Consider the following 14,328-nt stretch of genomic DNA (forward strand, 5'->3'; position numbering starts at 1 on the left):
CTCATTTCAAGTAAGAATAGAAAGTTGCTATTTAGTAAATGTGAATTAACCATCAGTATATAAAACACAGAGTACTGACTGTTTTTAAAAAGAACTGTTTATTTACTGAACCTGGGGCATATTAGATACACAACCAATTTTAAATTTACATCTTTTAATTCAATTTTCAAGTGTTTTAACACACACACACACAAATTGGCATGCAACAGTTATCCTAAGGTGAAACAGTCACCTTACCAATAAACTGTTGCAAGTATTTTTACCCAAGGTTGAAAAATTGTTTGTCCTGAACATGAAAACCTGTAACAAATTTAAATTAATTATATAAAACTCATTACTTGTAGTTTTCCCCTTGCAAAGATCCAAAAAAAATGTACAAGTAACTAATATACATCAGTCACAACATAATCCTGGATCATCCCCACACCAAAACCAGATGCTCCTTTAATTTAAAACCCATCATCGGAGACCAAAAGAAAGTCATTTTCTTTTATACAAAACAAAATTCACATGTGCCAAAAAATAAAGACCCAAGAGAAACAAAAACAAAAACCCTAGTGCCCTAGTTAGTGACTCAAAGGCCACTGATCAAAAATAAAATAGTGGCTGTATATCACTGCAATGAAATCCAAGAGGCTTTAACCCTTTGGTATCAGAAATCCAGATTTTTCCAATTTCATGAATGCACACTTCCTACGTGCCAAGAGTGGGGAAAGTGGATGTGCCAGCGCAGAAAGAAAAAGAGCTACTACCACTCACTGGAACACCCGGAGACTCGGCTTTAACAGAGACTTCTCAGAAGGTTAGGCAAAAACAAACAAAAAAAAATGGTTATTAGCTGCTTGTGTCTTCAATTTAAGTGGAGGTGATTGAGTCCTAAGGTTCAATGTAAAAATTTATGGGGAAAAATGTATACTGAGGCAAGTCTTACCTTTAAAGGAAAAACAAGGTAACAAAGTATAAAAGTACCCAGCCTGGTATCATACTCCAGTCACAGAACTCTGCCATTAGGATGGGTAGAAAACGTTAAGATCCAGACTGTTGCTTCTTATAAGGACTCAACAAAATGAATCTTTAATGATTTGAACCACAGGATGAGGGAATCCAAAGAACGCAGTCATTTTAGTAAAGTACTATCAGGCTTTGTACTGATTTCCTGAACAAACTGCATTTTATTATAAAAACAAAAGGAAAAAAAGACATAATAAAGACTATACTCCTATATTTCATTTACAGTGTTTGAGTTCTGGAAGGACTTGTATAATGGAGGCAGCATTCGAATAAGAAATTATGCCAATCAAATGTCAAATTTTCACTATAACTTTTCTAAAAAGGTATTTTCCCCTCAATATCTATTAATCACAAAGAAACATAAGGTGTGAATGTACAGTTCAGAAAATAAAAACGTAGATGACATTATTGTGACCAACGTGTTTGGTAAACAGTGAATTATGAGTTTGGGATCATCAGGACAAGGCTTTTTAAACAACCCTCCGGACTTCAAAAAATCTCTTCAGGTAGTAGATCTGTCCCAATGTCATGGCAACTAGAACAAGAGCTTCAAAGAAGGACCAAAGGACCACTCTGCTGTTTGTGTTGTCATTGACTGTTGAGGACAAACAAATAAACAAATTTTAACAACCCCCCCAAAAAAAGCATAGTCATCATAAATTATCTCCTAGCTTTACTCTGTATGAAAGTAGTATCTTGCAGACCATTTATAGTACAGGTGCTCCTCAATATCTGATGGGATTACTTCCCTAAAAACCCATAGTAAAGTCGAAAAGGCACTTAATACATCTAACCTGCTGAACATCATAGCTTAGCCTAGCCTATCTAAATGTGCTCAGAACACTGACATTAGGCCACAGTTGGGCAAAAGCATCTAACAAAGGTTATTTTCTAATATAGTGTTGAACAGCTCATATAATCTATTGAACACTGTACTGAAGGTAAAAAAGAGAATGGTTCTATGGATACCTGAAGTTCTAATGAATGGGTATCACTTTTGCACCACCATAAAATCAAAAAATTTTAAGTTGAAATGAAACATCATAAGTTGCAGACCATTTGTACACTAAATAATTTTGTGTTTTGTCCCCAAGCAACTCAACATATTCAGAAGTAGAGACTTTTAGATTTAAAAGGGACCTTAAAAATGAGCTGAATATAGCCTAACCCATTCTGCTTATATATGGGGAACTTGCTTCAGGAAAGTAACTTGCTTCAGGTCACACTTTTAGGGTTAAAACCCAATCCAACCTTCTTTCTCCCTTACCACCATAATGTCCTACATTATAATCCTTTTGGCCAAGTCAGAAAACTACTTTAAAAAAAAATTAAGGGATTATTTCAACATCACAGTTATCCAAAAAGCAATATTTACCAAGTCAAAACATGGCAGTCTAAATATTTATTCAACAAATATTTATTGAGCACCTAATATGCACTTGGCATTTGCTCTCGATGAGAGAGGTTTCTCCGTTACATGAACCAATACTGGCAGTTACTATCAGACTGTTAAAACACAAGACATTTATCCGACTCTCCAGCTAAGGATTTGATCCTTAAAATAAAAGCTCTGACTACTCTATCTATTTACTCTGCTTAATTTGTCACACTCAAGTTTCTGGTCAAACTCCTAAAAAGCCTTAACTTTTTAAAATTACTATGTAGTTTTTGATATTTATGGAAATGGCCAATATTAAAACAATTACAATTAACAATATAAGAACAGTATTAGGCCGGGCGCGGTGGCTCACGCCTGTAATCCTAGCTCTCTGGGAGGCCGAGGCGGGCGGATCGCTCGAGGTCGGGAGTTCGAAACCAGCCTGAGCAAGAGCGAGACCCCGTCTCTACTATAAATAGAAAGAAATTAATTGGCCAACTAATATATATAGAAAAAATTAGCCGGGCATGGTGGCTCATGCCTGTAGTCCCAGCTACTTGGGAGGCTGAGACAGAAGGATCGCTTGAGCCCAGGAGTTTGAGGTTGCTGTGAGCTAGGCTGACGCCACGGCACTCACTCTAGCCTAGGCAACAAAGCAAGACTCTGTCTCAAAAAAAAAAAAGAACAGTATTAATCAGCTGAAAAAGTGCTATATTTTTAGATGCATGTATATCATTTATAAAAAGATTAATTAGGCTGGGCACAGTGGCTCACACCTGTAATCCCAGCACTTTGGGAGGCCAAGGTGGGAGGATTGCTAAAGCCCAGGAGTTTGAGACCAGCCTGGGCAACATAGCAACACCCCATCTTTACAAATGAAATAAAAATAAATTAGCGAGTAGCAGGGGCGCATGACAATAGTCCTAGCCACTCAGGAGGCTAGGAGGATTGCTAGGAGCAGGAGGATTGCTTGAGCCCAGGAGTTTGAGATTACAGTGAGCTATGATCGTGTCACTGCATTCCAGCCTAGGCAACAAAGTGAAATTTGTCTCTATTTAAAAAAAAAAAAAAAAAGACAAAACAAAAAAGATTAACTAGAAATGTAATAGCTACTATACTAATAGTCACTCAATAAAAAGTAAAAAGCAATTAACAGGTTTCCAAGAGAATAACTTAAAATTACTTAAAAGCTGTGTGATTTTTTTTCCAGAGTAAGAGTATACACATGCTGAAAAAGAACATTAACTAGAACTCCAGAAACCACCAAAATCACTAAAATTTTAGTACTAATTCCATGACATGAACTTTACTTCTGCTAAAAACTTAGTGACAAATTTCTAATTCACAAATAATGTGAATTACTATCATTTTAAGGTTGTGTCTGAAAGGGGAATGGTTGAATAAATACTTCAAAGTAATAAGAAACCATTAAAAGATGCTTTAGAGACATGGAAAAATGCTTTTCTTGAAGTGACAGAGCTACTCAGGAAGCTGAGGCAGGAGGATTGCTTGGGCCCAGGAGTTCGGGGTTGCTGTGAGCTAGGCTGACGTCATGGCACTCTAGCCCAGGCAACAGAGTAAGACTTTGTCTCAAAAAAAAAAAAAAAAGGAATGTAGCCACATAGGAAAATGGGTATATAAGACACTGTACTCATGCCACTCACATATTAGCCTGATCTAGAAGCAACACAGTATTATTACAACACTGCAGTAAAGAGAAAGTCTCTCATTATGTCTGTCTCTGAGGAGTGGGTGCTGTAGGAAAATGTACAAAAACCAAACAACATTGTGGGAACAATTTAATTTGCAAAAACTTGAATATCTGAAAATTCAGTTCTAGAAATTGCTAACACTTTTATTAAACATACATACATATCAAGCCCACTATTTGTGAAACAAATATGGGAGTATCTCCAAACAAATTAAGGGTGAGAAAATAAGGCTGGAAGCACCTACAACCTGAACACATGTTTCCTCTGGCTGATGTGTTTCCAAGAACTTCCTATAACTTTATTATTATTATTATTTTTTTTTTTTTGGTAGAGACGTGGGTCCTGCTCTTGCTCAGGCAGGTCTCGAACCCCTGAGCTCAAATGATCCACTCGCCTTGGCCTCCCAGAGTGCTAGAAGAACTTCCTATAACTTTACAGCCATCTGGTCTGAATTAGCTAAAACTGCAAAGCAATGGAAGCCCTTACCCTCTTAGTGCAGTACCCTCCTAACCCCAAAATGGCGTGACTCCATGTGGGAGCAAGGTAACCAACAAATGGGTCCCTACAAGGTAAGGTGGAGACAAGGTGGAGATCCCAGAGGGTGAGGAGATTAAGAGGGGAGGCAAGGAGAAGGAATCGGGAGAGGCTGGTGTGTGTGTAGTTAAGTCCATCTCACACACCACTCCCAAAAAAGTGGTGGTGGGGAGGTGGGTTCTCCAGTCTGTTACCCATATACATCATCCTGCCAAGGGTGGGTAACATCTGTGCTCTAGGTCCTGAAGGCTCAGAGAGGAAGAACAGATGTAAGAGAGTGGAAAGAACAGAAACCACAACTTTAAGAATTCAAGTATGTTTATCTCCTTGAGTCACTCTTCTTTCCACTCCCTATTCCAGCTCAAAACAAAGACTCCTGATATAAAATCAACCTGCACTTACTGACAAGAGCTTGTTTCCAGTGAGATCTACCCCCAAGAACTACTTGGAGGATTAAAGACAATGAGCAATCAATGTAGGCCTGGACCTAAGAAATGGTATTTGGTCTACATGTCACTATGGTACCTCTTAATTTTAAGTGCAAAAGCATAATATTTAATGCTATATCATATACTAAATAAACTTGCATCCTACAAGATTCCAATAATCACTATTTCCACAGAAAAATACTTTCCAAGTTCCAAATCTGAGAACCCAAACTGATCTTCAACTGGTGACTTGCCTGTATGTTTTGGTGTTTTCTATTCCATTTTAGAAAAAAGGTTACATCTCAGCAAATATATTAATATGAATCACACTGGCATATAAGTTTCAGGGATGTGATTAATAACCACCATAATACCCATTTTATAACGTTTTCCCCTCTGGTTTAAGAAAACTATTAGCTGACCATATATTTAAAAATAAATAAATCAAAACCTCTTAAAAGCTTGTGCTGACTCTTAACAGCATATTTGGTTTAGAATGAACATCCCAATAATAAACTACAAAGCTTTACAAATGGATATACTCAAAACATATCTTTGTGTAGGTGCACTTTTAAAGTCAATGCTTTGGCATGGTGTTTACAAAATTTCCAAATGAGGAAAATACAAGCTGTCAGGTAATACCACCTTCACCACCAGACACTGCTGCAAAGTTGAAGCGTCAACTTACTGGCTCTGTGTATCCTCTCCCGGACTTCCATGTACTCCTGTTCGTGCTTTACTGCCGTCATCGCCACTGCTAGCTCGTTGATCATTTCTTCTAGCTTGTTCTGGTGAGCTACAGAAGGATTTGAAGACAGATTAGCACAAATTTGGCAATCCCTTTTTGAAAACCACTTATTAAATTAAAACAAAATTCCTCAGAGAAGGCATATGAAACAAGCTATTTTTAGAAATGGCTCAGACATCAATTTGGACCACTGATGTGAACCACTAATGACAATTTAATTCTCAAAACATTTTTTAAAAGTCCATTCCAGTATTCCAGAAACTCTTTTCAGACTAAGAAACTATATAATGCTTATTAACCAAAGGAAAACAATTAACCCTAAGAAATTTCTCATGAATTGCTGCTGTTCACTATACTGATTACTAACTAAAGAGAAATAGTAAAACATTGAGGGGTAAAACAACACAAAATAAATATTTAATACATGTATTTTAAAAAACCTAATCCTAAAAATAACAAAATCTACCCTGAAGAATCACATAACTTTAATGTTAATTTAGGAGCAGCATCAAAACTGACTTTTAATCTCTATGAAGCCAAGCAGAGAAAAATATTAAGACACTCTTGGGAAAAGCCACGCCAACTCAAACATTCTTCTGTGACAGTCATAGCAAGGGCTTCACTACAGTGAGGAACAGCAGGCATTGTAAGTAAAGAAACAAGCTCACAGCTGCACAAGGTTTTCAACCAGGTACCCTCTTTAACCAAAAATAAGTACAAGGCACTGCTCTGAAGAGTAAGCATATGTTTCTAGGTAGTGCTATATCATGACAACGAACAAACAAGGAGCACAAGGGAAAATTCCCAGGGGTGCAGTGGGGTAATCTCTTCATCTCTGCCCAAGACTGGACCTCATCTGGGATTCTAGATTACCACAAATAACCCTCAATTTCTTAGGAGAAGCCAAGAGACCCTATCATTGAAGGTAGTTAAACTGGAATCACAAGTCATCCCTTACCAGTATCCCTTTGGAAGTCCCATGCACTACATGGAACGTTTAGAGCAGGGTTTCTCAGGAGTGGCACCGTTGACATTTTGGACCAAATGTTCCTGCATGTGTGTTGTGGGGAGCTAACTGATGCACTGAAGGATACCTAGCAGCATCCATGGCCTCTAGTCTCTACATGCCAGTAGCACCGACCTACCCAGTCTTGAGAATCCAAAATGTCTCCAGATATTGCCAAATGTCCCCTGGGGGGCAAAGATCATCCCAACTTGAGAACCACTGCTTTAGAGGACAGCTTGATTTGACAGGTGCCATTCATTGACATTAACAAGCAAAAGCAAGAATTTTAGATGACGTGTTCAAGTATTAAGAAGTTTAACATTCACATTCATCAGCCAACATTTTCTAACTATTTAAATAGGACCAATTTCCAGAAAATGAACAAGAAAAAGCCCCTCAAAACTCCTAATTCTGGCCAGGCACAGTGGCTCACACCTGTAATTCTAGCACTCTGGGAGGCCGAGGTGAGAGGATTGCTTGAGGTCAGGAGTTCGAAACCAGCCTGAACAAGAGCGAGACCCCGTCTCTACTGTAAACGGAAAGAAATTAATTGGCCAATTAATATATATAGAAAAAAATTAGCCAGGCATGGTGGCCCATGCCTGTAGTCCCAGCTACTCGGGAGGCTGAGGCAGAAGGATTGCTTGAGCCCAGGAGTTTGAGGTTGCTGTGAGCTAGGCTGACACCACAGCACTTACTCTAGCCTGGGCAACAAAGCGAGACTCTGGGCCGGGCGCAGTGGCTCACGCCTGTAATCCTAGCTCTCTGGGAGGCCGAGGCGGGCGGATTGCTCGAGGTCAGGAGTTCGAAACCAGCCTGAGCAAGAGCGAGACCCCGTCTCTACTATAAATAGAAAGAAATTAATTGGCCAACTAATATATATAGAAAAAATTAGCCGGGCATGGTGGCGCATGCCTGTAGTCCCAGCCACTTGGGAGGCTGAGGCAGGAGGATTGCTTGAGCCCAGGAGTTTGAGGTTGCTGTGAGCTAGGCTGACGCCACGGCACTCACTCTAGCCTAGGCAACAAAGCGAGACTCTGTCTCAAAAAAAAAAAAAAAAAAAAAACAAAGCGAGACTCTGTCTCAAAAAAAAAACAACTCCTGGCCGGGCGCGGTGGCTCAAGCCTGTAATCCTAGCACTCTGGGAGGCCGAGGCGGGCGGATTGCTCAAAGTCAGGAGTTCGAAACCAGCCTGAGCAAGAGCAAGACCCCGTCTCTACTATAAATAGAAAGAAATTAATTGGCCAACTAATATATATATATAAAAAAATTAGCCGGGCATGGTGGTGCATGCCTGTAGTCCCAGCTACTCGGGAGGCTGAGGCAGAAGGATTGCTTGAGCCCAGGAGTTTGAGGTTGCTGTGAGCTAGGCTGATGCCACGGCACTCACTCTAGCCTGGGCAACAAGCGAGACTCTGTCTCAAAAAAAAAAAAAAAAACAACTCCTAATTCTCTTGAGAATTAGCCGAGTCCTACCCTGTTAATGGCCTAAAAAATGAGCACAGAAATTACTAAGTAGCCGGGCGCGGTGGCTCACGCCTGTAATCCTAGCTCTCTGAGAGGCCGAGTCGGGTGGACTGCTCAAGGTCAGGAGTTCAAAACTAGCCTGAACAAGAGCGAGACCCCGTCTCTACTATAAATAGAAAGAAATTAATTGGCCAACTAATATATATAGAAAAAACTAGCCGGGCATGGTGGCGCATGCCTATAGTCCCAGCTACTCGGGAGGCTGAGGCAGGAGGATTGCTTGAGCCCAGGAGTTTGAGGTTGCTGTGAGCTAGGCTGATGCCACAGCACTAACTCTAGCCTGAGCAACAAAGTGAGACTCTGTCTCAAAAAAAAAAAAAGAAGAAGAAATTACTAAGTAGTATGATTCTCTAAACTATAAAGATTTCAAGATATAACCAAACACTTCCCTTTCTTTATGTTAGTACTCTACTAACTGCTGAATATCTGGGACAAACATTATCATGCTAATAAAATATTATGGAATGTGCTGAACAACAGCTACCTTCCAAAACTCCTGGCATGCACTGTGGCAAAAAAAGAAACACCAAATGTGCTGGCTCCTGGTAAGAACCAATCAGAGTTCACTACTGGTCAGCTGAGCAATAAAAAATCTAATTGTAACATGTGGCCAAAAGAATTGTCATCATATCTATCCATGGCTCCTAGAACTGCATTTCATATCCAACCAAACTTCAAGTTAGAAACTTTTTTTCCCTCGGAGGCTTTTCTAAGATAGAAACTTTAATGATGGTGAAACAAGCCTAAAAAATACTTTCTACAAAGTCAAACGCACTATTTGCTATTAGTTATGTTTAATTACAACTTTTACTTGTCCACTTATAACTGAATTTCCCTATCCTTCAGTATGCAGTTTAAAGAACAAAGATGTTACTATTATACCAAAACATCAATCACTGTGCTCTCAGTACTATTAATTTAAAATAATCTAAGCTGGGCACAGTGGCTCATGCTGGTAATGCTAACACTCTGCAAGTCTGAGGCAGGAGGATTGCTTGAAGGACAGGAGTTTGAGACCAGCCTCAGCAACAGTGAGATCCCATCTCTAAAACAAAACAGAAAAATTAGCTGGGTGTGCTGGCACACACCTGTAGTCCCAGCTACTTGGGAGGCTGAAGCAGACGATTGCTTGAGCCCAGGAGTTTGAGGTTGCTGTGAGCTATGAAGATGCCACTGCACTCTAGCTCAGGCAACAGAGCAAGATCCTTTCTCAAAAATAAAATAACCTGTATCTCCTGTAAACCAAATTAAAAATCGCCAAAAAATGTCATTAATTGTAGAGTTTTCTTAAGACAAAAAACACTCTTGCGCCAACAAGCTGAGGTTAGAAAAAAGAAAAGCAGAAATTAGACATTAGCAAAGAAAAAGATGCAATAAGACAGGATACTGTCAAAAAGCAATTCACATACCATCCCAGGTATCTCCACCACCTACAGAAAAGTATAAGATACAAACACAAAAAGAAACAACAAAAAGTTTAGCTAAACTAGTCATGTACACAAAGGAGCAAATAAAGATGTATATACCAGGATTAGCAAATAAACAGAACAACCATACTAAGATACATGTAACCTAGATGCTCACAGGTGCACAAAAGGACTAAGAAAATCTGTCCGAACAGGCAACCATAAAAAATGAAAAAATAAACATTAACTTCCAGAAATTTTTTGTTAATTAGGGGACTTGCATAAATAGAAAGCATATTCCACAATAGGTTTTTGATTTTAAGGACAGTGAATGAACCTGGAATAAGCAAAAAATAAATCCTCTATACAGATGAGTAAAAATGTATAGAATTAAAATCAGCTCTTCGAATGTGATATAAATCTTTTGAATGGTCACTTCACCTTCTGTTTCCATGTCTTGTCCTTTTGGAGCCTCCCCAATATCAATGGTGAACATCACTATCTTTGGAGTCATGGTGGACATCCTGTTACTAAAACAAAACTTATATATTCCGTCCATGTGAGCAGCAAATGTGTATTTCCCACTGGACTCTCGGTCTCCTTTATAAATTCCTTTATTATCAGGTCCTGTAATCTGGAGGCAGGAGAGAAATACAGAAAATGTCACGGAAGATTTAATATCATAAACTTTCTGTACATTGGCAGTAGGAAATTCACTAAGAATACGTAACTTTCACTTAGCTCCACTTGAGTAAATAACAGTGACCACTCTGGACTGCAATACTTCCACATGATAAAACAAGGGTGGACTAGACAGTTTTCTAAAGCACCTTTCAGTTCTGACTACCTTTATGTCTTTGTCCCATTTAAACATAAACTCCTCAAAAACTGAAACCTCACCCTACACATGGTCTCCAACTGGCCTAATATAACCAACAAACATGCAAACATGGCTGATATCAAACCTTAAGGAAAAACAAAGAATTGTTCAGAAAGTCACATTTCAAGGATTTCCCGATTACTGCCAAACAGTATCTGAGATGCCTGAAGGCTTAAGGGAAAGGACTAGACTGGAAATTAGGAGACCTAAATCTCATCCCAGTCTGCTTCAAATCAGATGTTAGGCTGTTGTCAAGTCAGTTTCCCTTTTAAAGCCTTGTCACCTGTCAAACTTGAAGACGGGAATAGGTAATATCTAAGTTCTCAGCTAATTCGAACTCTCTCCCTTCCATTATCCCCTTATTTTTGGATTTCACTTGTAGTGTGTAGCTTGTGCCCAGCTCTACTGATGTGCACTTGTCAAACAGAAAATTCTTAGACCCAATTAGTCATGCTAGCAGGTGGGTTAAAATATTAATTTTATTTGGTTTCCTAAAAAAAAAATCAGCAACAAATCATCTTTTTGGTTTGAAAAAAGATATGCGTGGAGATCAAGGGACTGTTTCATAATTTCCTGTTTCTCCAGATACTTCACTGCAATCCTTACTCCTAAAATGCATGACCCAACTGCACATCTCCCCTAGGCAGAGGGGATTAAATGAAGGCCCTCGTGTAAAAGTGGGTAAACATTAAAGTTCCTTCTACGAAAAATAAAGAATCACAACGCAAAAGTCAGCCCAGCATTTTTCAATAGCTTTCCATCTACTTTTCCAAAAGTTTCCACGCCACGTTCCAACATTAATCCGTAACAAGAAGTAAAGCAGCTGCTGACTGGAAAGAGACCTGCCACCAGCTAACCGCGACTGAGAAGCGCCTTCGGGGCCCCGTGCTGACACGCGGCGCCTGGTTGACAAAGCTCGGCGAGAGGTTCCAATGGGAACCTGTCGTTCAAGATGAGAACCCAAGGCAACTAAGCAATGGCTCCGTATCCCGAAGGGATCCTGGACCCCGAAATCCGGGCAAGCGGCGGGAAAAAGAGCCGTTAGGGAGTCGCTGGAGCAGAAGGGGGATGGCGGCCTGGGCTCCTCCAGGACTCGGACAGCGGCCTCCAGGCCCGCTCCCCCGGAAGGCCCGCGCGGGCCCCGGGCGCCACCAACCCCCGAGCGGTCGCGCGACGCCGCCTCGGCCGCGGGCAGCGCGCCCGCACCTCCACGTCGATGTCCAGGAAGCCGCCCTCGGCCACCTCGAAGATGAGGCCCATCTTGGTGCCCGAGGTGACCCGCTCGAAGAAGCACTCCTCGGCATGTGCGTCGATGCTGACGAAGTAGCCCGAGGCCGTCGCCAGAAGAGCGGCCAAAAGCACCAACAGTTCAGCAAGCGTCACCATGGTGGAGCTGGGGCCGAAGCCAGGACCCAGACTGCGGCCACCAGAGGAGCCACCGCCGCCGCCGCCCCGCAGCTTTCTCAGCCGCCACCGCCTAAGCTCCGCCCCTTCCGGCTGCGCCACCCGAGGGGGCTGATGCGGGCGCCGCGGATTGGCGGACGCCGGCAGCTGCCACGTAACGGACGCACGGCGGCCGCCGAGGGACATGATAGATCCGCGCGGCCCGAGCCCAGACGGTGGCTCCAAACGAACAAAAATCCTTGTCCCCAGCGCTCTCGTTTTCAAACTAAAGTTCACGCGGCCCTTCCAAGAAAGTGACAGTGTCCAGAAGCCTTCCCCGCCCAGCGTAATGCCCTCTTAGGATTGTCCAGGAAGATGGTGAAGATTTGGAGGCAGCATAGGAGTGGGGGAATGAGAGGTGGGGTCCGAAGTCAAAGGTTTTGAAGTTTTATGTTGGCTTTTCTCTACCGACTTCTGGTTTCCCAGACTGGGGAGGGGAATGAGGAAACCACCTGAGGTGCTGGAAATGCCTCCCTCCCTCACCTGAGTGATGGATACGTGGGTGTTGACATGTTTTTTTGAAAATGAATATGCTATATACTTAAAACTAATGCACCTTATTATACTGTATGTATGTAATACCTACCCTAACTACAAATTCCTCAAAAGTTGAATTCTCCCAGTTCTCCAAAGTCTTGTTGCCTCTCCATATCCCCTTATCCCTTGCTAGCTGCTAAGACTGAAGGCTTAAGGGAAAGGACTAGACTGGAAATTAGGAGACCTTTGCCTCCTGGCGTACTCCTACTCATCCCTCAAAACTCAAATGTCACTTCTTACATCTTCTCTAAAATGTTCCTAGACATCCTTCTGCCAAATTCCAGTCCCTTCCTCTGTGCTTCCAGTGCAGACTTGTTCCTCCTGAGTTATAGTTATTCACTAGTCTGCCTCAATCATAAGGCACCAGTCTTGTCACATGTACACTGTCCTCTCAGGCCCTACCACAAGGCCACAAAAGACCCCACTCATTACGTGGTAATTGGGTTCATTGAACTGAACTGAGACCGAGGGACCTGAGTTGCTACTACACTTTTGCACATAGCTGTATGACCTTAATTATTTTTTCGTCACCTCTCTGGCCTCACTTTCCTCATCTGCAAAAGGGGAGTGACACCACATGCCTTGCAAGTTTGTTTAAGCGATTATTTCTTCAGAGAACAACAGGCAATAGGGGGCAGTAGTGGCCCAGTATCCAGTTTTTGCCGCTGGTTTCAAGAACCAGGTGCAGCTGCGGTGATGAAGGCTTCCTGGTTATGACAATGTACACTGGACCCCTGAACAACGCAGGCGATGGGGCGCCCCTGCGCGGTCAGAAATCTGCTTATAACTTCTGACTGCACCAAAACATAACTGCTAATAGCCTACAGCTGACTGATAACATAAACAGTGGATTCACATATTTTGTATGTAATATACTGTACTCTTACCATAAAGTAAGCTAGAAAAACAAAAATGTTGTTAAGAAATCCTAAGGAAGAGAAAATATATATATGCTGTTCATTAAGTGGAAGGAGATCATCATAAAGGTCTTCACCCTCGTCTTCACATTGAGCAGGCTAAGAAGACAAGGGAGAGAAGGGGTTGGTCTTGTTGTCTCAGGGACGGCAGGGGCAAAAGAGGTGGAGGTTATCAAAGGGGAGGCAGGAGAGACAGGAGACTCCATGTAACTTTTATTAAAAAGAATCCACACGTAAATGGAACTGCACAGTTCAAACCTATGTTGTTCACGGGTCAACTGTGTTATTGAACTCAAGAGTTCTAGTAGTGGTCCCTCCTTCCCCATCTTCCAGATTGGCAGGGGTCCTGCCTTTCCTGGCAGGTCAGTTCTATAGCGTTAGTCTGGGGGTCATCACTGGAGAGAGACTCAGCCTAGAGCCTGCTCCTCCAGCCTCTGCAACACATTTATAAGCCTCTATTTCTCCATATTGAATCTCTTTCTACTGATAATACCTACCGAGGTTTCCTATTAAACTAATGGATACAGCCCCCCCCCCACTTTTTTTTTTTAAGAGACAGGGTCTCTCTCTCTCTCTGTCACCGAGCCTAGAGTACAGTGGCACAATCATAGCTCACTGCAATCTTGAACTCCTGGCCTCAAGCAATCCTCCTGCCTTGGCCTCCCAAAGTGCTGGGATTATAGGTGTGGGCCACCATGCCTGCCCACTTTATTTTTTTTCATACAATCCTTCTGACTTCCCAAATAACCAAACTGTAGAAAAATGCCAAGAATAATTTTGTTTTTATCTATAAATTCAAAG

At 41.6% G+C, this 14,328-nt stretch overlaps 1 protein-coding gene across 2 annotated transcripts; it reads right to left on the bottom strand.

The window, feature by feature from the left end:
* Positions 1-79: 79 nt before the first annotated feature.
* Positions 80-12,159, bottom strand: TMED2 (transmembrane p24 trafficking protein 2). Of its 2 annotated transcripts, XM_012782172.3 has the most exons (5): positions 11,837-12,159; positions 10,192-10,384; positions 9,754-9,774; positions 5,752-5,859; positions 80-1,606 (listed from the first exon to the last, which is right to left on the bottom strand). In XM_012782172.3, exons 1-5 carry the CDS (start codon positions 12,014-12,016, stop codon positions 1,482-1,484), a joined length of 627 nt encoding a protein of 208 aa, XP_012637626.2. In that variant the 5' UTR covers positions 12,017-12,159; the 3' UTR covers positions 80-1,481. The 2 variants fall into 2 exon arrangements, with proteins under 2 accessions (XP_012637626.2, XP_012637627.2); XM_012782173.3 differs by lacking the exon at positions 9,754-9,774 and having other exon boundaries at positions 11,837-12,149.
* Positions 12,160-14,328: the final 2,169 nt, after the last annotated feature.

This window comes from Microcebus murinus, chromosome 22, assembly GCF_040939455.1.
Source record: "Microcebus murinus isolate Inina chromosome 22, M.murinus_Inina_mat1.0, whole genome shotgun sequence".
Taxonomy (NCBI): Eukaryota; Metazoa; Chordata; class Mammalia; order Primates; family Cheirogaleidae; genus Microcebus; species Microcebus murinus.